Source organism: Gopherus flavomarginatus, chromosome 7 (assembly GCF_025201925.1).
Source record: "Gopherus flavomarginatus isolate rGopFla2 chromosome 7, rGopFla2.mat.asm, whole genome shotgun sequence".
NCBI classification, from domain to species: domain Eukaryota; kingdom Metazoa; phylum Chordata; order Testudines; family Testudinidae; genus Gopherus; species Gopherus flavomarginatus.
In genome coordinates, this window is record NC_066623.1 from 108,883,521 (window position 1) to 108,909,389 (window position 25,869).

At 43.9% G+C, this 25,869-nt stretch overlaps 1 protein-coding gene across 2 annotated transcripts in view; it reads left to right on the forward strand.

Moving 5' to 3' along the window:
• Positions 1-25,869, forward strand: part of AGBL4 (AGBL carboxypeptidase 4) — a 1,420,515-nt gene that overhangs the window by 1,188,289 nt on the left and 206,357 nt on the right. For both annotated transcript variants that reach the window (XM_050961715.1, XM_050961716.1), the window contains one exon: positions 3,766-3,877. In XM_050961715.1, coding sequence (XP_050817672.1) covers positions 3,766-3,877 — 112 coding nt within the window. The remainder of the gene's footprint in view (positions 1-3,765; positions 3,878-25,869) is intronic.

Sequence of the window (25,869 nt, forward strand, 5' to 3'; positions counted from 1 at the left end):
ATTTTCAGTGTCTAGCAAAGTTATGAATTTAACTCTGCCGCTCACCTTATTGAAGATACTGTGCAGGTTTCCTTAGAGGATAAGGACTAATAGGTCAGATATAGAATCACAGAAGATTAGGGTTGGAAGAGACCTAGTCCACCTCCCTGCTCAAACCATTGATCTCTTTTTGTGAAAAGTGTTCACCAGCAGGTTATAATGGTGTATTTGTGTCTCATCATTTTCCAGTGTGAGTTCCTTTGATAGTGTAGTGATTAGTTTCACCCACATATTTGTTACTGCGGTATTTAGTACACTGGATGAGGTACACCCCATTGTGTGATAAACATGTGCTGGACCCATGAATCTTGAAAGGTGTATTGTTGAGGTGGGGTGTTGATCATCATAGCAGTGGAAATATGTCTACGGGTTTTGCATCTGTTGTTATGGCAGGGTCTAGATCTGTTAAGTTGGTGTGTCCAGGTCTGTGGGAAGCTTGCTTCTTATGTTGAGCTTGAAGAGGTTGGGAAGGTTTTTGAAGGCCAAAAGAGAGGTTCAGGAAAGATTTCTTTCAGCATGTGGTCCCCATTGAGTATGGATCTATAAAAGTCATGCAGGAAGCTCTCACCATATGCTTTGGGCATGTCTGGTTATTCATGAGTTTTGGGAGACTGTTTTACCTGAAAAAAGATAAATAATCAAACCTGAAGTACCAAGGAAAATAACTTTGTTTCCATGGAGATGGCACAAGTGTGCAAGAGACGAATAAAGAAAACACTATGAATGCAAATTAGTCTGTAGGTAAATAAGAAAAAAAAATTTGAAAAAAAGTAAAAAGAAAACTGAACACTGCTCCAAAACTGGAAAGACATACTAATGCCCATATCAAAGAGTAAATTAACTATTGCTTCAATAGAGGTGAGATACAGTGATATCATAGACTGACTGATATTCAGAAATTAGTCTGGGATCATATTAAGTAATGTTGGGAGGATCATCCCAACTCAATAACTTGTCAACATTTGCTTCTAGTTTTTGTTTCTGAAATGTTGGTGCAAAATTCTCACATTTATTTGTTGCATAATATAGATCCTGAAATTCATCATAAAGAATGATTCATAGGAAATTTGCCCTGTGTTGTTTAGTTACAGAAATTATGCATAATTGTTTCTGTTCCCTGGTTGGATGAGTTATGTAACTAACAAATGCTGAGCAAACACCAGTTTGCAGTTCCTGTTTGCCCTTCGTTGTTTGGGGTTTTTTTGTGCTCTTTAGCCTGATCAGATGACCACGGAAAATGAACAGGGTGGAATGAAAATTTGTTTGCTTTCTGTGATGTTACTACTTTAAAATATGTTTAAATGTAAATGAGCGGGTCTAGTCATGCAGGAGATGTGATTTCTGGCACTGAGCTCCTACAAAAGACGTCCTGTGGAGTTAGCATGCTGTGTCCTAGCGTGGTTTGCCAAACAGCAAGAAAATTCATTGTGAGCATGAAGGTTTCTAAGTTTGCAAAACGAAAAGGCAGTTAGCATGATTCTGAGCTCTTACCAGCCTTACACCATTTACTTTTCAGTGGCGATACTCCTGATTTATACCAGTGCCAGTGAGGTCAGAAGCAGGTATTGTGAGAGGAGCTGAGCAGGAATAGGGTTTTCTGTTCTGCAAAAAAATCAAAGATTTTTCTCTCTCTTTTTTTTTTTTTGTTCCACGTGAAATGAAACAAATGTGTTTTGTTTTGCAGAAGAGCAGGCTGCCTAGCTCCCCAGCTGACAAGGTGACAAAATGGTCAGGTAGCCCAGCCATCCACCTGACCTTTAGGTGGGCAGCCTGGGGAACTGGTCAGGTGGGGAACTAGCTTCCTGACTTCCTGAGTGACCAGGGGAACTGGCCTCCTGACCAGGGCCGGCTCCAGGCACCAGCTAAGGAAGCAGGTGCTTGGGGCGGCCAATACAAAGGGGCAGCACTCTGTCCGCTATTGGGGCAGCCCGTCCAAGTCTTCGGCAGCGGGTCCTTCAGTTCCTGTCCTCCTCTTTGAGCTGCCGCTGAAGTGCCGCCGAAGAGGAAGAGAGGGAGTGTAGGACCTGCCACCGAACTTCCACCAAAGAATGGAGTGGCACGATTGAGTTGCCGTCGGAGAGCCGCCGTTTGGCTTTTATTTTTTTGCTGCTTGGGGCGGCAGAAACGCTGGAGCTGGCCCTGCTCCTGACGTCCCACGTGACCACCTGGGAGCAATCATTCTGCTGCCTTCCCACAAGCCCTGCCCTGCTGGGGTGCCTGAGAGGTGGGAAGCTGGAGTCAGGAGAACCCACCTGCCAACTGATTGGCTGCTTGCCTGGTCTGTCATAAATTTTGACAGAATCGATACATTCTTGGAGAACTCTGTTCTGTTGGAAGGTTTCTGACCCGTTCCGGTGCTGAATTCAATTTTGTAGTTTCAGCCCCACACTTTACACTTCTAAGTTGTGCATTTTGTGTTACTGAGCCAAACCACAAGCTTGGATAGAATTTAGGATGTTGGGTATTTTCCTTTCATTTTTGCCCATTACACGTAAAGTCCTAACTCCTAGATTCTTAAGATTTTTGTTAAACGACATTACTAGAGCAGATCTCTATTGTTTGCCTAGGTGTATTTAAAAGATTAAGATAGCACAGGCCTTCACACAATAGTTTGGGGATCAACGAAAGCTCTTTACATCTCAAGAAGCTTTAAGGCTTAGTAGCAAGTTTGATTGTATTGTTTAGTTTTATATATAGGAAAAATTGTATCTTTGCCTGGGGTTGTCTGTTATTGTTTCTGTTGAGAATCAATGTGATTCCTGCATTGCTGAACCATATCCACCGATCAGATCTTGCTCTGCCAAGTGGACAATTATTTGTTGCACTTGATGCCCAAAAGTGGATGGACATAAATGACACCTGAAGTGGACAGCAGACGTGATCCCTGCGCTGAAGAGTTTACCACTGGTGGGGCTCATTTTGTGTCCCCTCCTTGTGTTCAGAAGTGCCTCACTCTGCCAGTAGTCTGGATGACTGTAGAGGGACTTTTTAAGAGGAAGATATAACTCCACCTGAGTAAGATGGACAGTATCAGACTCGAAATGAAACCACGAAGTAGCAAGAGGAATATGAGTCAGCAGGGAGAGAAGAGGAGTCAGATGTAGCATATATGATCTCACATTAATAAGATTACATGGTTGATCTGCTCAGTAAGGGCTAGTTCATGGCATGATAAAGTAAGTAAGGTTGGGCTTTCTTTTCATCCATCCCTATTCCATGAAGCTCTCAAGCACCCTCTTAATGTCCTTTGACTTCCATGTGCTTAAGGACTTTCCTGAACAAGGCCTTCACTGAGGATGGGCTAGGAGCATGGTAGGTCAGCTTAGGCGCAACCTTGAAGACATAGCTGGTACGTGGAAGAACGTGGGCAGATAGTCATGGGCTAGGTGGGCGAATGGACTGTTGAGACTGTCATTGTTGGTGCTGCAGCGTGGTCACATTGGGAGGGTGAAGTGGAAAAGAACAAGGCTGGCTGAAAGGAAGGTTGAGGGAAAAATGATATGAAGGGTAAGATGCTTAAATGTGAGTCACCAAAGGTGTTGCTCCAGAAATCCTGCCGACCAGGTCATAACAGGTCACCGTCTGATCTCCCCTACTGCTCTGGAGAGAGCTTGCCCTGTTTTTTGTGAGGAGCTGTGCACCAACCAGCAGGATTTCCGCCTAATTCTGTCTGACATGGGTATAAGTTGAAGACAATACTGATGGCTGTTTTGTATGTTTGTACAGGTGCTCCTTGATGGGGTTTGATTTAAACCGGCACTGGGCGGATCCGTCTCCCTGGGCTCATCCCACGCTGCATGGAGTAAAACAGCTCATCGTTCAGATGTACAACAATCCGGTGAGTGGGGACATTTACACTGGAAAAGTATCTTCCCCAAGGTAGATCATTGCATTGCATTGCATAGGCAGAGCCTGCAGGCTGCTGCAGGCAGCTGGCAATTCCGACTTGGACAGATCCTGTGGCAAACCTTCAGAAAGGGAACCAAGCAAACATCACCTCTGCTGCATGTCGTCAGGGAACATTTTAAGTGTTTGTCATTGGGAACATTTGAATGGAGAGAGCAAGTGAAAATAAGTTCAGTGCAGATTATATATGGAATAGTGCCAAACGCAGGGCCCATATTCAATTGAGCCACTCTCTTGGTGTCTTGAGCTGGATTCAAAACAGCAGGCCCCTGAAATTGAGTTACCAAGTAGTACTGATGTTAATCCAGAGGTCTGGTAGGCTTTGCTATGTAGCGTATGGGTAGGAGGGAAATAACATTTGTAAATATTCCATAAACACACACACAGGCTCAGTCTGAGAAGCCGAGATGTTTGTGAAGTGAAATCTCTGCCAATCAGAGGAGATGCATTGCAGGGAATGTGAGGAAGAGGAGGAGGAGGAAGGCAGACAGTTATTGAATGTTTGACATCCAAGTGGAGAAGGATTATTGAATACGCAACCTGAGGAAAAACCACTGAACAAAGATGGAGACGGGGTGGGGAAAAAAGAATGATTCTAGGCACTCTCTGGGAAATATGAGGGGATTTTATAGACATTGTTTGCTGTGTGGAATTCCTGATATTAATTTGATAATTATGCTTTCTATTTTGCTGATTAGGTGTGTTTCTTTCACATAAACTGAGTTTTTTCTTTTTCCGTGTGTGTGTGTATATACAATGGCATGGCTTGGCACCTCACGAGACAGACAGACTGCTACTCCTGGGTAGTCAGTCCTAGTGCTAGCTTCTCCCTCTAACCCCATGACTTGCCAGCGCACCCCATGCCCAAAATAGCATATAACAACAACGTTCGTATAGGAGTGGCTTCAGGAAAAGGTAAGTAGCCATGAAGGGGGCCTCAGTTTGTGAAGAAGAGTGGTACTCTGGAGTGGAATTCCACTGCAAGAAGAACTTATTCAAATTGTGAGCTTTTTGAGGCAGGATCCACCTTTGAATTCAATGTTTGTGCGATGGGAGGCTCCTAGCTGCTGCAGGAGCACAAATAAAAAAGAATGATAGTAAAGGTAGAAGCTGGCCAGGCAGGGTCAGTTCTCCCTCTCTTTTTCCATCCCCAAGAGCAACCAGACTCTCTTCCAACCTGATGCAGAGGGCTTGCAAGCTGCATCATCAGAGAAGAGTGATTCTCCCAGGGATAAAGAGGTCCTTGAGTCTAACAGGGAAGCTGAGTGGAGAAAGCTCACTAGATGGTATCCGTATCAGTTGTGTTACTAGCTGAGGTCAGTAACAGTAAAATGAAATTGCCTTTGGATAAAAATATTTCTTTAGCTTGGGCCTCACCCTGAGGAGTTCTGACTTCATTTGGGGCTGCCAGTGCTCAGCAGCAGCAGCTCTCAGAGCCAGACTGTCTTCTAGCACTAAATGATACATGATGGGACTGCTCTTTTCCTGGGCGAGCGCTTTATCGCTAGTCTCTCTGAGCCAGTTAATATTTGCATGAGCTGACAATAAGCAAGGGGCTGGGAAAAAGAGAAGGGAAGAGTTGCCAGTTGCCTCAGAGGGAGGAAATGAGATCACACGTGGGCATCACAATTCATAGCATTGATGAATTTTATTGGTACACATTCAGGCCGACGCCCTCCCCAGGCAGATGTCCAGCACAAAGCCTCTGAATCGCTTAGTCTTAAGTATTGCCCAGGTATAAATTTCACTCTCAGATGCTATGGTGAGGAGCACATGTTAAATGTCTGGATACCCAGATGGATAGAAAGACAAAACAGTTCCATGTCTCTTTCCTATTCTTGTCAAATGGTAACTGATCTGGGAATTAACATGTAAGATAGTGTTAACCCTCCTGCTTCCTCTCCTTCTCAAACAAACAACAGAAGAACATGAACTCAAATAAAATGCAAAATGCATTAGAAAACTACCCTAATTCTTCTCACGCCACACGCTCTCAAGCATAAAAATATGCCACTTCCAAGATCGGTCATGGGGAACTGCCCATAAGAGATTGGATTGTTTAAGGCGAAGAAAGTCCAGCTTAATGTTGCTATCCTGTAACAGCTTGGTGTAGCCCCTTTAGATGTATTCATTTCCCTAAATCATTTAAGGAAAATTAGCTGCCATAACAACATAAAGCAGCTTTTTAAATATTGCAATTTAGGAGTATTTTTCTTCTTCTGCAGTCTGAAAGATAAGCTGTTTCCTTTGAAAAAGTTCACTCTGTATGTAGGGGCAAGTGACATGGGAATAAGTGAAGCAGTTTTAGCACTCGCTCGCTCTCTCGCTCTCTCTCTCTCAGACTTACGCATGTGTACAAACACACGGTGCTATAGCTACAGTGAGTTTGGCATAATACAATCCAAGGTTATTTAACCATTTACTGTAGTTACCTGTAATAGGATGGCCACCTCCAGAGCTATCCCTGGGGGCCTCAGAGATGATCCTGCAGCTAACTCTCTGCCTTGATTTCCCTCTTCCCAAGGGCTGAATGAGGAAAGATTAAAGAGGCTAGGACTCTTCAGCTTGGAAAAGAGGAGACTAACGGGGATATGATAGCGGTATATAAAATCATGAGTGATGTGGAGAAAGTGGATAAGGAAAAGTTATTTACTTATTCCCATAATACAAGAACTAGGGGTCAGCAAATGAAATTAATAGGCAGCCGGTTTAAAACAAATATAAGGACGTTCTTCTTCACGCAGCGCACAATCAACTTGTGGAACTCCTTACCTGAGGAGGTTGTGAAGGCTGGGACTATACCAGCATTTAAAAGAGAACTGGATAAATTCATGGTGGTTAAGTCCATTAATGGCTATTAGCCAGGATGGGTAAGAAATGGTGTCCCTAGCCTCTGTTCGTCAGAGTATGGAGATGGATGGCAGGAGAGAGATCACTTGATCATTGCCTGTTGGGTTCACTCTCTCTGGGGCACCTGGCATTGGCTACTGTCAGTAGGCAGATACTGGGCTAGATGGACCTTTTGGTCTGACCTGGTACGTCCGTTCTTAGGTTCTGATTGCCTGCCTGCATTTTCCACCATATCTAATATGATGGTCTTGCCTGGGGTGCACTCCTGTGGCAGGCCATGGCACGATCAGTGAGCCTGCCTCAGTTTCCCCTTTTCTCCTGTAGTTCCCCAATAACTCTGCCTCAGCTTTCTGCACATGAATAGTCCTCTGTGGGGTTAGTTTATTAGAAAAGTCCTAGAATTCCCCAGCACGGTGAAGAAAGTACCTCATCCGTTCTTCACTCCCTTGCAACTCAACACGTGAGAGACGCTCCAAAAGAAAAGAACTCGGGATGGGGGTGTGGAGCAAAAGCTGCATAGCAAGTGCCTTGACAATCTGCTAGCCTGCTTGTTTTGTCAGTCAGGGTGAGAGGTTGTTAATTCAAATCCTATCCTTCTAGTATGTTCAGCTTAGCTTGTGTTTTTGTTTATTTATGAGGTAATCAGCATTGATCTATTTGCTATCCCTTATAATCACTTAAAATCTATCTTTTTGTAGTTACTAACCTTGTTTTATGTTTTAACATAAACCAGTGTGCCTTTAACTGAAGTGTCTGGGGGAAATCTCAGCTTGGTTACCACAAGTGTGCATATTCCTCTCCACATTGAGGGAGGGGCAGACATCTTAATGAGTTTACACTGTACCAATCACTGTGCAGTGCAAGACAATATATTTTTGGGTTTATACTGCAGAAGGCGATGCATGCCTGGGGAGCTGGAAGCTGCTGAGGTCTGCTGTTTACACTCAGGTAGCCCAGTTTGGGTGCCACAGGCTGTCTTGTTGAGTGATTAACAGGTCCTGGGTGAGGCTGGCTGTGTCCCCAATCCAGCTGTGTGTCTTTGAGGGGAGCAGTGGTTCTCACAGCTCCCAGACTGCACACCTGGGGTAACAACCCATTACAAATGAGATGAGGACAAATGGTTGGAGTGAGCAGGGGAGGCAGAGACAGAACAGGGATGGGCCTGGGGCAAACGGGGTCAGCTTGTGGAAAACAGGAGCAGCCGGGTCTGCGCCCACTAAAGAATACTTCTCTCCAGAACCCAGCATGGAACCCACTTAGTTTCCCCATTCCTATGCTGTCAACATATGGTTGTGAAACCCACTGGCAAAGCAGCCCTCTAGTGCTGGACACATAGAGGATGACAACCTACTACTGCTCTGTTATTCTCTTAGCTCAAGTCACGGAGGTCTGTGCTATGGATTGAAAGGTTCCAATCCAAGTTGGTGTCAATATGATGCCACAGGATGGAAACCCCTTTCTGGGTTTCAGAGCCCAGGCTTCAACCTAAGTGGGAACATCTACATTGCTATTTTTAGCCCTGTAACATAGCCCCCATTAACCAAGTCAGTTGACTCAGGTTCTGAAACTCACGGTCATGGGTTGTTGGCTTGTTTGCTTTCTTGTTTTTGTGCAATGTAGGCATACCCTAATTTTGTGTTCCTCATTTTGTAGATGAGCACTCTTAGCTGCAACTGAAAAGTATAGGAGCCGTGCGTTGCATTTACAAGGTGCTATATAATGCTAAGTACTATGAAAAAATCAAGTACTAAGCATCTCAGATTGGGCACTCCAAATGACTGGACACTTTTGACATTAATCCCTCTGTGCTTCAGTTCCCAATCTGTAAAATGGGAATAATCCCAATATATCTGTTTGTGGAGCTCTCAGTTACCGTGGTGATGAGCATCCTATAAAAGCTCAGGAGGAAATTAAGAAATCTGTTGTCAAAGCAGGGTATGAATGGTTTGCAATAAAGCCTGGGGCCACACGCTGAACAATGAGACTAAAACAAAATATCGAATAGCTGCTTATTCAATGAACACCATCCATCATGAGTATTGAATGAGGCAAAACATAGTCTGTGCTCCTGTAACTGAAGACTATATCCGAATGCAGACACACAAAAGAGATGAATTAATGCTCCACAGGCAACCTGAGATGATTTTTAAGAGTGTGGATTGATTCCTCAGGAAAGAGGCTGGAGTGGCAGTTATGAAGCCAGAACAGGTACAACATGGGAAGCAGCAGTAGCTTCTGCCTGCATGCCTCAACACCGCCTCAGAGACCACTGCTGGTGGTGGGAGGGGAGTTGGAGCTCCACGGCCCATTCAGGTCTTGATCCTGCAAGGTGCTGAGCACCCTGGCCTGATGCAGCAAAGTATTTGAGCATGCTTAGTAGTTCTCCCGATGCTTAGGCATGTGGCTAGTTTGCTCAGTCCATTGGCCTCTTCAGCAAGTGTTTTTGGGCTTTGAGGTGTGAACACCCATCCACCACAGACTGAACTGGGAATGTCCTATCATTTCCCACAGGCCATTAAGGAGTAATTGAATGATAATGATTTAGGGTCACTAGTGATTGTGTCAAAGGACGTGACCTGGAGATTACATGCTTCCTAGCCATTTGCAGTTTCCTAGACCATCCAGTTCCCCATAAAGATAGTATGTTTAACTGAGGTTCAAAATAAGTTAAAAGAAAATATTTTGTATATCCAGAATAGCAGCCGAGAACCATAGACTCCAGAGTTCATGTTTATACAGTAATGTAGCAGGAAAGCTGGCACCTTAAATGACATGGGCCCGATCAGGCTCCAGTGCTCATTAGAGAATTCACTGCTCCTTTCCTTCAGGGATAGGAAGGCAGTTGTGGGTGGGGGTCATCTTTAAACTTCCCCAGGACAGAGAGTCAAAGTCAGAGAGGGATGAAGGAGGGTGATCCTGCTGATGTCCCCAGGGACAAGAGCTGGAACTATATCTAGGAAGGAAACACGACAGAGAAGAACTCTGGCTAAAGGGCTGGAGTGAGGCATGGTGAGAGGTGTCAGAACTGTATTGGAGGTCTGCGATGTGGTGAGAGACGCTGAAACTGTATTTGGGAGAAAGAATGGCTAGATACATTCAGAGCGGAAATCAGATGTACATTTTTAACCGTGAGAGTAATTAACCATGGGAACAATTTACCAAGGCTTCTGGTGGATTCTCTATCACTAGCCATTTTTCAATCAAGATCGGATGCTTTTCTAAAAGATTTGCTCTAGTGTCAGCTGACTCGATCCAGCCACCGGGGTTTTATTGCAGTGTAGGCATTCCCCAAATGTTCCCTCTTCGCCATGCCCCTCCTCATTCCTCTTTTAGGGTCTGACTACACAGCATCGTAACTTTGGATCCTTGGGACCCATTCTGGTGGACTCAGTGTTTCTAAGCCCATTCTTGAGCATCCCTATTGCATTGTATACCTGGGTTTACAATTACTGGAGCCGGGTCTCGCAACTGTGCTAACAAGCCCATACTGCACTATGCAACCCGTCTGGCTTGGGTGTGCTGCTTGAACTGTATCTGCAGTATAAAATTATACGGCTGCCACAATGGGATTCAGACTGCCCTCATCCGAGATGGTGGGTTCTAGGACCCAGATCCTGAGTGCTTGCTGACCTGATTCAGAAAGATTTGTGTGGACGATAGCGGGCTTTGAGCTCAAATCTGAGTCTGAGCTTGGGTTTCTAATGCAGTGTAGACATATTCGTATAGACCCTGTTCCTCAGAATTCTACTATCTTCCCCTTTGCAAGACTGTTTCTTTGCTGCTCCAGCTATTCATGGCCCTTTTGGCCCCTGACCAGTGTGATTGTTACTTACCTTTCATGCTCTGACATCCCCTATGATTCTGATAATGCTTTGGTCACTCATGAGATCTGCTTGGCTCAGTTGCGGGCAGTTTAATTGTCATTCAAACTCCCTTTCTCCCAGCCTTGCTTCAGGTGACAGCATCTAAAGGGGTTGCCATCAAGGGTTATAGGACTAATGTTTTGCCCACCCTTAAAAGTGGAAGAATATTTTACAGTGGCCTCCTGATCCTGGACAAATCTGCTGATACAATGTTCAGATTGTGAAAACAACTCTGTGGTGGCCCTATAAAAACAAACCCAGCCTTTCTTGTGCATCATGGACATGTGCTCACCTCAGGTCTCGCTGAAATTTTGCAGGGTGGAAATCTGGATCCGTATTTTCCAGTATCACTGGTTATAAAAGGAAAAGGTTTATCTGAGAGGCAGGCAGTGTAGTCCAGTGGATAAATGTGTCACTTCACTAGGAGTCAGGTGATCTTTGTTTGAACCCGGCTTTCATATTCTGCACCATGAAGCTATCTGCAATGACAACATTGTTTTAATGATCTCCCCCAGTCACCCCATTCGGCAGTGCTATGTTCCTCTCCAGACAACGCAATAAGAAAAACACAGCTCATCTCCCTGTTGCGCATATTGTGCTGGAGTTTGACATAAATTTTCCTTTTGGCAGGTCAGCAAATTGTGTCAGTCTTACAGGTTCCACTTCCACTCGTCTCCTGAAATGATGTTATTAGTATTATCATCAATGCAATACTGTGCCGCCGACACATAAAGTATAATAATAGACTTTGCAGGATTTTTGTGTCAAAATTGCACACTTAAGTTTCCTACACTATGAGCCTGCAAAGGGTATTATTGAATCTAACATTTGAATGTCTGAAAGCAATTGTTTTCTGCTCCATATTTCCAACACACACACACATTCAGATTTGCCAAACCCTTATGTATCATAGCAGCAAAGTGGAGCGTATTTCATAGCAGAGCTCAAAAACTAATTTGCACTCCTACTCAAACCATTTTGAATGTTAATAAATGAAGCACAGGAGGCGGGCGAGTGAAACTGTCTGGGATGAGACCATCCGTTTTGATTTGTTCTCAGCCCCACTGAGTAGCACAGGGAACTTGTACCCTGTTCGGAACTCTGTTCTGTTTGGGATTGTACTTGCAAATGAAGAGATATGGGAGCAATGTAACCAGCAGAGTCACTTTAAGGGTTTTTTTAAACAAAGGAGTTGTTTGTGTTTGGAAGATAAATTAGAGCCACGTGGCCAAATGCATGGCTCTGGTATGGCTGCATTGTGCTCGTTCAGTGGTACGAGGTATTAGCTTTGCTATAGCACAGGCTTACCCAGCCAATGTGGGGAACACTGCAGCAGTTCTGATAACACCAAGCATCTGGCTCTCTGGTGCAGTAGCTGGAAAAGAGTGGGGCTTGAGGATCGCCTCAGCATTTGGGGAGGATCCAGTGGCAGGCATACATGCCACACCTCTGTCTTAGGTACTACATGGTTATAGTATCTGAGCAGCTCTCCACACCCCATGAAAGAGGGAAGCACTATTATGCTAATTCTACAAGTGGAGAATTGAGGCATAGAGAGACTAGTCCCAGGGCACACAAGAAGTTTGCAACAGAACTGAGAATTGAGATGTTAGCACCTGAACCCCGGTATCCTTCCCTCAGGCTCCTTTTTGTGCTGCCCGTAGCTTAGATTTAGCTGAGCATCTGTTGGGTGGTAGGGTAACAATGGGCCTGAGGAGAAGGCTTTGGTAGATCTGGCTGCTGTCAACGAGGGATGCCGTGTTCCCCTTGGAAAGAAATAGTACGTTGGATTAACAGTAGAGCTGGTCAACATTTTTTGTCAAAAGTTTTTTAGTCAAAAAATGTTTTTCCAACCAAAAAAACCAAAACCAAAATAAAACAAAACAAAACACACCTGCAGAAAACATTGGTCAAAATATTTTGGCTTTTGATTGAAAAAATGAAAATTGCAGATTTACCAAACAATGAACCAAACTCAGGCATGTGGCTGGATGTAGGCAGGATGTTCCCTCAGCAAGGCCTTAATATCACTGGTCTACAATTTTTGAGACGTTGTCTACTTCAGAGATAAAATGTGCTATTTATTATGTATTTTGATGTGCTGAATTCAAATATGACAATTAAAACAACTGATTGGCTACTGTTCCTAAAATATTTAAGTTTTTACATTTTATGTCTATGTATATTGTGTAGATAGTAGAGTTTTAATCATAAATTGTAAACCTAGGTCTTTTCATGTGTTTATGGTTGCTTTACATGATAATATTTCACCTGTCCTGTTTATGTAACACTTTAAAAATCAGCAAAAGGGTTATATAAATAAAATTGATTATGAAACAAAAGGCAAAAAACTATAGTGTACATAGTTTAGTCCTATTCAGTGTCTACTCGGCGCTTCTTGGCTTGTCTCTTGTATTCATTAAATGGAGCATCTCTTGTCACTGTCCAGCAATAGTCTGCAAGCATTGATGGGCTCCATTTGCCCTGATAGCCTGCCAGGAGATTCCACTGCTGTAGTCTGGAGCTCAACAGCTCTGCCTTACTCTTGGGTAGTTCCAAATCCCTGACAAGGTCATTCAGTTCGCCTTGTGTTATGAGGTGTGGTTCAGAGGAGGAGAATGGGAGAAAATGTGGGTCCTGTGACATTGATGGTTCAGGACCAGAAGTTTCATCCTCTTCCTCTTCCTCGTCTGACTCAAGTGAGAATGATTCTGGTGCATCAGGAACCGGCAGTCCTTCTCCGTGGGGTACTGGGCATATAGCTGATGGAATGTTTGGATAATGCACAGTCCACTTTTTCTTCTTTGACACAACTTTCCCAACTGGAGGCACCATGCAGAAGTAACAATTGCTGGTATGATCTGTTGGCTCTCTCCAAATCATTGGCAATGCAAAAGGCATAGATTTCCTTTTCCTGTTCAACCACTGGCGAAGTTTTGTTGCACAAGTGTTGCAGCATATGTGTGGGGCCCACCTCTTGTCCTGATCTCCAATTTTGCAGCCAAAATAAAGGTGATAGGCTTTCTTAACCAGAGTGGTTATACTGCGCTTTTGTGATGCAAAAGTCACTTCACCACAAACATAGCAGAAGTTCTCTGCACTGTTCACACAAATACGAGGCATCTCTGCTCACTTTGGCTAAACAGAAATGTGTCCCTTTGCAAAATCAAACACTGACAAATAAGAGAGCATGACACTGTATGACTTCTAGAGCTAATATAGGGCAATTTGTTCAGCAGAGTGATGTAAGCTTCGTTATGATTGCATCATCCATGACTTCTAGGAATACCATGATGCAATTCATATCGTGTATGATGCAATGCCAGCTTCAGATTGCATCATTCATTGTTTTGCCTAAAAAGCAAGTACTGTCCAAACCCAGTCATAGATTTATTCATAGATCCAGTCAAAGATGTATTTTAGGCATTTCTGGTTTAAATTGAGATCCCTTCCCTTTATAACTCACTTATCCTCCGCCATTCCCAAGTCAAGGGTCGTATATACTGACCCAATAGCATATCTTGAAAACTAGAGCCAATCAACAATTTTAAGCATTATTTTCATTCTCAGTGACCCAGAATTAGTAAAGTTGGACTACATTTATTTCAGAAGCATTTTGGCTGTAGAGCAGTGTATTCTACAAATGCAGCATCATTGAGTGGCTGGGACCAGGTCAGCCCAACCCACAGGTCCCTCATAAATTCCCTTCCTGCAAAGAGTAGGAATAATTCTTGTGTGATAGGGGCTGTTACTCTGTGGCCATACAAAAATATGCATAGAAAGATGCAGACCGTGTCCATGGTCATACTTCCTTGCTCCTCTCCATGATAGAAGTCACAGATGACCCTACAGATCAGGTTTTCCACAGCTTGTTACATACAGCCCACTTGCAGCCTGCGCTCCTGTTGCTGCATTGTCCATTATTTGGCCCTGTATGTGCGGGGGCCAGTGCAGCCAGAAGAAAGCAGCTGATTAACAGTACACAGAGTAGCACAGGGAATGGTGATGCTTGTATCTGATTGAACATGCAGGGGGCATGTTTTAGGCAGTTAGAATATAGTTACTTGCATTGGAATTTGGCCAGGACACTGAGCAAATAAGACCCCTGCTCTTTTGAAAAGTGCCATCGATTTCCTTAATGACCACAAGTTGTCAGGACCTTAGTTTTACTTCTCATTAGAAAACTCCCCTCTGAGCATTTTAATAAAACAAAGCTACTTTCCGAGTATTTCTGAAATCTGAGCTTTTAAACTTCAAGGCCCCAGACACAGCTTAACACAGAAGACCTGGTAGGAATATTACTTTGACCTTGTGTGTGACTGCCCTGCAGTTTTGCATACGTTTTCTTGATCGAGAGCCGAGTTTAAGCTGTTGAATGGGGTCTGTGTCTATAATGTTCCCTAAGAGCTATTATGCAAGAGAGATTGGTTATTTGAATCATGAATCAGTCTCTGGATGGCTGAAAGTTCATATATTTCATGGCTGTTTTTCATGATATATGTGACCTATTCATAGTGTGTTCTAACCCGCATTGGAACAAGACTTAATTTCACTTCTTGTTAAAGCTTTTCTGCTGACTGTCTTCCATTACACTAGTAAACGTTAGAAACCATATCAAAACCCAGAGGACCCCTATATGCAGAACTCCATTGCAAAGGATCCTCAGACAGGAAAACTGTATTAACTTTGTAACTGTTTCAAGCCAGAGTCAAGTTAGCATCAGAGCTTGCATTTTTCCAGATGGTAGGTATTACCAGTTTCTTAGGATCTGCTTATTAGATCCCTAAGATACTGTTAGTAAAATCATATTAAGGGAAATGTGTTAATTAGATGGAAGTTTAATGTTCCTGTTGTTAGCAAATATATCTTAATATAGTGATTTTGCAACATAAAATTTAGCAATAGTTCTAATAATTTTTATAGTAGTTTACTGTGTCTTTTTCTATGGCTCCCATCTGACATCTTTTGCAGGAGCACTGACACTTGCAAATTAATAGATTTTAAGACCAGAAGGGACCATTAAGATCACCTAATTTGCCTTCCTACATACAACAGGCCACTGAATTTCATCTAAAGTAGTTTGCGTCAGTGCAGGCCTCACAAAAGAAAGTGCTCGTTTCTAGCAACTGGACCACTGGGGAGAATGGCTGTCCAAGGACCCTCAAAAGGCTGAGGTTCATAACAATGAACACTCAGAAGTTGGGGTGCTTCTCTAAACCATGTTCAGAATCCCTTTCCTCTCCAAAATTGGGATGGAAATGCCATGTGACTAGCCCTTTTAATTGTATTTTTTCCCAGTATTATTGCCTTTTCAGTAACTGGCAAAGCTAGGAAGAGCAAATAATCCCAAATGTGAAAATCAATTTTTAAAAAGTTCATTTTAATATTTCATACTTTAAGAAACTGGTTATGTTTGAATTTTGGTCAAAGGTTCAGGCTGATTCTTTAATTGAGATGAACCATGTTACTTACACCTAATGTGAAATCTCAGAAACATTGATCCTTGGTCATTTTTCAAAGCATCAGTCTTGAAGATGCAGAAATATGTTATTACTAAGGCAGACTTATCTGCACGTGTATCCTTTGAAACAAACACAGCTTCACGCACCTTGAGGCACTGAAGGAAGCCTCAGTGCTTTAGGTCATTCTCTGCAACAAACTTTAGAGTCAGGCTAGGAATGTGAAGTTATTACTTTTTACCAGGTACGTATCAGACTCTCCTGAGGAAATCAGCTTGCCAGCTAATGTCCTCATAATTATTGCATAGCTTACTAAAAGAGATCATTTGATGATTACTTTGCTAAATCCTCCAGATTCCTGTCTATAAAGCAATGTTTTCCAAAGTGCAGGATATGCCTCTCTGGGAGTTGTGAAGGACTAGCCAGGAGAGTGACCAGACCTCTCAGTTGTTCTTCAGAGTCTCAGCTTCCTTTAAAAAAAAAAAAAAAAAAGCAATTCCTTAGGTGTTATGGTATGAAGAAAACCTTCAGAATGTGACGCGAGCATAATCAGTGCAGATATGTCTGCCTGAGTTTGCAGAGAGCCTGAACCAGTCACTCTGAGATGCAAATTGTCTCATTCATTTCTGTGAGTACTACCCAGATGCCAACGATGAAACTGAAAATGTCAAACCTGTTAACCATTGAACTTCTCACCAAAGAAAGGAGAGGAAGGCTCATGTAATCAAGATAGACCCCAGCATTTCATAAACTGTGTGGGAGGGGTGAGGGGGGTGGTCCCAGCACAAAAGACTAGCTGGGGCAATGCAGATAATGATTCAGTTAAGATGTACACAACACATGGAAGGTTTGCAGAGATGGTGTGGGACATCTGCTTAGAAAGTTGGGGAGCACTGCTGTAAAGGATCCATGTTCTATAGCTTTTCTGTCTCCACATGTACCCTGCTTATTATTTTTCAGGGTATGTGGGGTCACCTTAGGGCTGTTTCAAGCTTCAAATTAACTCTGTAGCTGGGATACACAGAATTCTTAATTATAGTGCATTTACACAAGTAATAACACTACCGAAAAAATAACACTGCTAATTTTCAAGCTGATTGGGTTAGAGACTCTTGCTTAATGTGGGCCCTATCTGCAGGTGTGTGTTGTGTGCACTCCTTTTCTGTACATAAGAATACCTTACATGTGAGGTTTATAAAATGGTTTACTGTAGTGAAAATCATGATGTCATTCATTATTTTATATCCAGCTCCTTTAATTCTGAAAGATCCCAATGGACTTAACATGTACAGGAATCAGTTTGCCCACCATAGAAATGCAGACACGTTCGGGGCGGACCTTCTCAGCATTTCTCTTGTGTTGGGAAATTCTTGGAGTTTTTCATTTTCCCAAAATGGGGAATTCACTGCAGAATTAAATCTCCGCAGGAATCGAAAATTCCTTTCCTGTGACTTGAAGACTACAGACACGTTATCTGCCGCATACCCTGCTTAGCTGGCCAACTTGCTTTTCTGTGCTTGGGCTTTCTGCTATTGCCATGGTTACATCATAAAACAGAGACAGCTTTTTATTCTGTTTATGTCCCTTTGATAATGGTTGTATTGATCTGGCCTTGCGTGAGCAGAACTTCGCAGTTTACCAAATGCCATCAAGGGCACCAGACTTTTACTGCAGCCAGCGGACGTGTTCCATCATCTCTGAGCCCTTGCATGCTAAAGGGAAAAGCAGCAGGACTCCACATGCTGGTGACCTGAGATAGTAGCATGTATCAGCAGCTGGCACATGTTAGACTCAACTGCCTCTAAAGTTAAATGGGGTATATGCATGGTTTCTTTTCTGCAAGTTTGAATAAATTGTTCAACACAGAAAAGAGTGGGATTCTGGCCCCCTTTCAACTTCTTTCTGCCTCTCTAACTGTGGATAGGGACTGGGCTGGTCCCCTGGGGAATTCATTTAGTGCCGTGGCACTGGGGAGTGTGCTTTGAGGCCAGAGACTCCCAGACAGCTAGTCTGGGCACAGTGTGTGAAGCTAGATCTCTTGCAAGCACCTTAAGCACAGAGTGATCACTGAACATCGCAGTGCTAGGCTGGCAATACGCTGCCCTACTGAACAGCCACTGGTGTTCCCTGGAGATGATGGGGACAGAGAGAGCTTTTCACTCTGACTATTCTGGGCTGTAGAGAGGACCACGGTCAACCAAGTGAATCAGAGCAATTCCCAGGGCACAAAGCCACATTTATCCCCTATCTGCTGGGCAGTGCCTCCTGAGAGATACACATATATTGTCTTTTTATTCTTAATCATACAGTTTGGTGATAGATTTCCATCCTTGGTCCCAAATAATACCATTTCTCACAGAGACAAGGAATTGCTGATTTGTAATTATGGCGTTGAGTGTGGTCCAGTGGACAGATCACTAGCCTGACACTTATTGGCTTGGGTTCTAGTCCCTTTCTCTGCCACTGTCCAACTATGTGACCGTGGCCAAAGCCCTTCTCTTTGTGCCTCAGTTTCTCCATTTCTGCAAGGAGGCTAATGCTACTTTGTAAAACACTTTGATCTATACAAATGAAATGCACTGTAGAAGAACCAAATTGTATTATGTATTGTTGTTGTTATTACTAGTTTACCCAGAAAAAATGCACCTCAAATCTCTCAGTACTGCTTCCTGGGTTTAAAGCTCTAGCATTCTATTCTTTCTTCCTTTCTCATATCAGTTTAGAGGGATAAGAACCAAGAGGAACCTGCCTTCTAATCCAACCAGATTACTGAGCAAATTGCTTCATTATCTGATATCTCAGTCAGCTCAACAGGAGATTTTCAATAGAAGGCAACATTTCAGTAGAGAAATGTTTTGGACCAGATCCTTATCATTGATGTAGCTCCATTGAAATTAATGGAGCTGAGTCCATTTACACCAAATGAGGGTCTGGCACTTTATTTGAGGGGTGGAGGAACCCATCCGTTCAAGGCTCCTTTGCTAATTTCCATAGCAGAAAATCAAAGTTGCCCTTTGAAAGGAAGGTGATTCAAGCTCTGCAGTGATGTATTTTATCATGACAGTTATAATAATTCAGTGGACATTTTAGAAGGGGTTAGAGTAGCTGAAAAAAAAAAGAAGTGATGTGACTGTATTCTGAATATGATGCAGAGGGAAAGGGCAGCAATTGTAATATTTAATGCCGTTATTTTTCAAAGGCTACATAGGTGGAGAAGTGGAGATTATCTCATTTCAAGGGCAAACTACTTTTTTCCTTAAAAATCAGAACGTGCCGATTGCATGATCCAATCTCAGCCTGGTTTTAGACTGTTCATTCTGAAGATCATTCTCCAAGTGGCCTGGTTACGTTGTAACAAGATTAGAGGACGAGGGAGAGATGCTGTGAACTGCTCAGTTGTGCTCCAAGGACTGTTGGAAAGTGCAGTTTGGAGTACATTGGCTACAAAGGAGCATGAAGAGGCCCATCTGACCTCTTGCTAGTATTGCAAGGAGTTGAGATTGCTCACATGAGTTGATTAATGTTTATAAAACAAATATTTAAACTTTATTAGCTACTTGAGTCAAACTGAAATATACTGTGACTGGATAGTAATGTGGCAGGAGCTTTCTTAACACACGGTTTGCAAATGACATAGTTGATTTCTACTGTGTTGCAATAGTAAAGGATTTATAATACAATAGTCAGTGCGATTTTATATTATCAGTAAAAATGAATTCCAGTGTAATATGCTGGTTCTGAAAAACAGAAACTCACCCAAGTGAGAGATGTGTCTAGTGTTGGCTGGGTTCAGTGCCAGAACTGCTGGATGAAGTCAATGGGAGCTATAAATGGTGATTGCTGCTTCTTGACTTGAGCTCCAAAATGAAGCCATGATGCCTAATAGGCACCAAGTAAAAAGCAAAGTTTCTGTGTGGGTAAGCAGACTTTTGGCGTATATTATGTATTTCTTCTCCAGATTGTGCATTGGGCAGAGGTGTTTATCTCTTTCATCCTGGAGATCGGAAATAGGATCAGCTGAGTTTTGAAAACTATTCTACCCTGGTTATGCTGAGATCTTGGGAGACACTTGAATATCTCAGGGTTTGCAATGGCGCTGGGGAGCTATTAACGAGGCCGGTACAAAGACTACGGTGTACTCTGGGCACCCAGTCCTGGAGTGCCTAGGAGAAAACAGCATCTGGCTTTGCAGAGTGGCTGACTTCAAAGGGTCTGTTCTAATTGAAGCACAGCTCCTTAACACACTGCACAGAGCCATCCCGCACGAGCTGGGAGATGGGCTGGATGATCTAGTCAGAATTTTCCTTTAGCATTGGCCTGTGTGTGATTCCAGCTGGCATTCTCCTTCAGGACATAGCATTAGTACAGAGAACATAATCGAGGTTAGGTTAACTGGCTCTGTTCTGCAGATAACTTTGTTAATGTGATGCAATTGGTGTAATCTATACCTGATTGTGGTGTTAGTTTCATGCTCTGGACTGCATCTAGCATGGAATTGATAAGGCAATCCAAGGACACACAGATAGATCACACCTCCCAAGAATGCCTCTTATTCAGCTAATGCTTCCTTCCACTAGTCTGAGTAGAGGGGCAGTGGGTAGATGGACGTGCCCCCCCCCCAGAGATCACAGACAGCAAGAGTCACAGCTGGACAGATTTCCCTCCGGAGCTGTTAAATGCACCGGAAACGTACCGAGTTTACTCTGGGTCAAAATTCTCTAATCTGCCCAAAGTTAAGGCCCCTCAATACATAGATAAGCTTCCAAATAAAAGTGGTCTGATTTCTAGGGGTGCTGAGCACCTGTAGTGCCAAATGAACTCTGCATCTCTGACAACCAGCCCACGTGGATTGCCATTTTCATATAGAAAATAAGATAAAAATCAGTCTCTCCAGTGTGGAGTTATTTAAGCCTTGCTACGGCTTTCTCTTGGGATTTATTGCCTCCAGTGACAGTAAATTCAAGTTTAGTTTAAATTGTTCCAATTCATTGTATTACTTGTGAAGGTATCCGAGAGGGAGAGAGCTGAGGAGCTGAAGTCCTTTATCTACAGGACAAGGTTCAGCCCCAGGGTTGAGTTGAGTAGTTCACTTTCCAGACCCAGAATTATTATTATTATTTACTTATTAGCTGTATTGCGTTCGCTTCTAGGAATGCTAGTCAGGGACCAGGAACCCATTGTGCAAGGCACTGCAGAAACACAGAAGAAAAAGATGTCAGTGACCTGCAGAGCTTTCAATCTCCATCTCTTCTCTACTGAGACTGCCAACAACTCGGCCAGTTATGGAGGGGGATTTTAGTGATGAAGAACTGGGATGAGACCACTTAATGCCATTGATAGAAGTCACCATGTAATGACTTACTAGCTACTGCCTAGGACTTCATTTAGCTCGCTAAACTAGAGGTGGAGTAATCAATGGTCCATCATTTAACCGCTGAGTCATCCAGTTCCTATAAATTAGAATTTAAAATAGGTAAATCACTTGTCTTAGCAAAATTTTTGAGTGGGAATGGAGTTGAATAATAAATATGGACCAGAGTATTTTTATAGGGACAGCTGAGACGTGAGAGATTGTAACAGCCATGGGAAGGTATTTTTAAAATCCTTTCCCTACAATTTTCTTAGTCATCTGCTAATGGTCTTCTCTCAGAGAGGACTGAAACTTTAAGAGAAGCGTCACTGAAGTTTAGCTGGTAGTACAAAAGAATGGATTGTCAGTCAGACCAATGCAGACAGAAAAGCATGTACAGAATGAATGAATTTCCTTGGACTGTTGTAGTTGTTGGCGTTTTAGAGTCAGTTTGAGTAACCTACTAGTGTGAGTCAGAACAGCTTTGATGTGCAGGGGGAAATGCAGGGCAGGCATGGCATTAGTTTACAAAGTGATGCTCATGTTGGAGCCGTGGAACAGCAAATGCAATGAAATGGATCGATGGAAGGAATTTAATATCAAAATAATCCTGGGTTACTGAATTTCTTAATTTCCTGCAAGTTGCCACAAATTCCAGTTTGCCAAAGTGGAATGTTGCAGAAAGGGGAGCATTGAAGCTGAATGGAAGTCTAGCTGGCGGTAGAGAAGCAAGGAGTTGCTCTCTTGACAATACCAGAACAAATCAAGGAGTCATGAGACTGAAAACCGCTTCTCACAATCTTTGATATCCAAATGGTACATCACAAAGGATAACTACCTGCACATTCTTCCTTGAGGAGTGTCCCTGTGGTTGCTCCACTTTAGGTATCTTGATGGCCTGCGCTTGTAATCAGAGATTTGTGGTAGAAGTGTCCTGTTGGGCCACACACACGCTGTGGCCGTCTTGCACCACTCTGAGCGGTTACATAGCAGTGCGCAGCCAGTTGTCTCTCAGTTACTTCTTTGGCTTGAGTTGGAGCAATCAGCAGCACCCTCTCCTACTTCAGAACAAATTTATAGTAGATAATTCATGGTGGTAGTGTTACCTTACTCGTAATTAGCTTCCCTATCCCCTTGCCCTACTCTAATTTATTTAATTTCATCAAAAAATGTGTTTTCCTTCTACCTTCCCTATCCACCCCTGTCTCTCCAACAGGCATCTGGCCCTACCCTCAGACAGGTTTACCCTGGTTTTTCTCTAGGAGACCTACTCTCTCAGGCATGCCCAGCTCACCTGGTTTCAAACACTACCTGACTTGCAGACTCTCCATACCAGTCTCTGTTGGCCACGTTCAGTGTGTCCACTGCCTCGGTGAGACACACATTACTCAAAAGTGCCTAAGCTGCAGAAAGTTGACATCCAGGACTAGAAAAGCCAGGGATCTCCAGCTGAAGCTCCTCATGATGGAGAAATCCCTTAGGCCAGGCACTGACCTGAGTCCAAGTCACCCCCTGGCCAACAATCACCAGCGGCAGCCTCTGACAAGGGCTCTGCTCCAACAACAGCTGCCAAGGAGCCTATTCCTAGAAAGCCTACAAAAAAGCAGCCACTGCACCAAGAATCCCCTAAAAGAACGTGATCTCTAACTGAAAAATCTGCCCCGGGACAGATGGCACCGAAAGCGCCGGACTGTGAGGCACCGGGAAAATCCGGCACCAAGACTTCCCGAAGCGTGAAAGACCCTATGTGGACAAGCTGTAATGGAGGTTATACACTAAAGTGAAACCTTCCAACTCAGCACCCATGGAACTATAGAAGATCTCAGCACCGAGTGGTACAATGGGGCCACCTACTGTACCGATGCCGCACGGCTCTAACTCCTCGGCATCGGCAGCTTCAACTCATGCTCCTGGACCATCCAACTCTTGCTCTGGCACCGAGCCTCACAGTAACACAGCAGTTCATGAGGCATGCGGACCTGATAGGGGCCTCAACTCCTGAATTTCCTTTACTGAGTATTGAGGGCACCCCATCCAGATCGGTACCGAGCCATTTGACTGCTCTCTAAAGATCAGCCTCCCCGTCTCCAGTGATGAGGAAGAAGAGAAAAATGCAGTCATATATGGTCCCGGTTTGGGTGAGGAGTATCTCATCACCAACCACCTGCTGACATACAAGGATGGTATAGTCACCCCAGGAACTGCCCTCCAGACCATTCCCACCTAACTGGTCATACTGGGATTCATGGACAATGTCTAGGGCCCAAAACTGCAGGCCCCTTAGCCTGCCTATGTCCAGAACAGCCCAGCCCCCTTCACCAACTCTCCTGGCGCCCTCAGAAACACAAGAGAAGACTCTGACAAACCTGAGCACACAGCCGAACATGATGCTGCCGACTCACCTCTCATCTTCACCACCAGACGAAACCATAATGCTACTACCCACTATTATGGGGGATGATTTCAAATCCTCTCGGGACCTCTTCAAAAGGGTGGCTGAATCCCTAGACATTTCATTGGCGCAGCTACCAGAAGCCCAACATAAGCTCATGGACATACTCTAGGTACCTCCAGCAGCAAAGATAGCCCTGCCAATTAACGATGCTATCAGAGAGCCTGCGAAAATCATCTGGCAGACTCCAGCTACTGCACCACCCTCGTGTAAGAGGTCTGACAAAAAATATTATGGGCCGGCAAAAGGAGGTTCTCCGAGATGGTTGTCCCTGTGGGTGCTCCATTACACTCTCTCCTCCCTTCTACTTTGGAGTTTCTGAGGTAGAGAAGGAACATCGCTATGTAACTGCTTGGAGTGGCGCGAGACAGCTACCGCATGTGTGGGGCCCAACCAGGCACGGCTACCATAAATCTCCAATTACACGCACAGGGCATCAAGACGCCTAAAGTGGCGCATCCACAGGGACAACCATCTCGAAGAACCTCAGTTACTGCACAAGGTGAGTAACCTTCTTGTCTGCTTTAGGTGCTGCATTGTGCCAAGGGGCCTTTCAGGTGTCCAATTGACTGACAGCAACCACTTCACCACTCTTGAAGGAAACTTAGAGTTCTGTGCAAGGGATAGATAAGAGTGCTTAGGAAGAAATGGCATTTATTCTGAATAAAGATGCATCTGCAGCCTCCCTACTGGGACATAATCCTCTCAGTACTAGGGTTATTTCAATCAACCTTAAAAGACTCCCTGTAAATCTGGCTATCATTCAAGCTCATTCACCAACTGTAAGTGCCCAGGCTGATGAAACCGAATGCAGCCAAGTGCAAAAGCTCATTGCTACCGCATGGGAACAAGATGTAGTGCTGATTTCTGTGTTAAATTGCACCTAAGGAACCAAAGGAGAATAAAAAAAAAGGAGGAGCCTGATTTTTGAAAAATGGTCAGGCACAAAAATATGCATGCATCTGTGCATAAAGTTACTGTCATTTCCCCCCCTCAATTGGCTGGTCCATGAAGAGGATGACAACTTACCACTGCTCCCAACTAATCAAAGCAGTGTTTTAGTTCACATGGGGGAGGTCTGTAGGGTGGTGATGAAGGTCCTGAGTTCAGACCTTGTTGATGATCCGTTTAGGTGGGGGGATGATAACAGATGCTCACCTTGTTTTCTAAAGCACAGTGCTGACGTGCACCTGATGTTTGGAAAATCTGGTCCTAAATGTCCTCAGTCTCTTTCTCCCGTTCCCAAAACCACCAGCCCTCCAGACAGCTTCTATTTGTACCCTCCAACAGACCTTGCACCCTCTTCTGTCTCTCCCTGAATCTCTCTTCCTGACTGTAGTCTCCTCTGTGTAATGTACCTCGCCTTCATCGCTGCCTCTCTTTACCTGCTTGACGTCATCTGCTCCCAGTCACCTCCATCCCAACTGTTCCGTGCCTTTCTCTTCCCCAAAACTACTCACATGCACTTCCAGCTGCTAGTTCCAATCCCATCAGCTGATGTCGTTAATCAGCAAGGAGGTGCGGGGGGGGGGGCAGCTCCTGTGATGAGACCATGCCCGGGGATTGTGGAGTCTTCAATAGCAGAGAGGCAGGGCATTCAAGGGAGTCAGCCATGCAGCAATCAGGGAGTTTTTGTTAGCAGAGGGACAGGACAGGATTCTCTTTAGCAAAACCTCAAATTTACCCCAAATCCCCACAATCTTCCCCAGTCTCCAGAATAGTGCCTCCTACCTGATCTGCCTGCCAGACACTAACGTCAGTTAGTTATAGCCTCCCTCACTGGGAATGTAAGGATTAAGATTCTCTCTTCTTCTATCTGCTCTCGGAAGCATTCTCTGCAACATAGGGAAGTTGATCCATTTACCTTGAGGTGATTCCTAGCTTTAAAAATGACTTTTCACTGATACAATAAATATTGCATTGTGTGCCAGGAACTGGCCTCAGCCACGG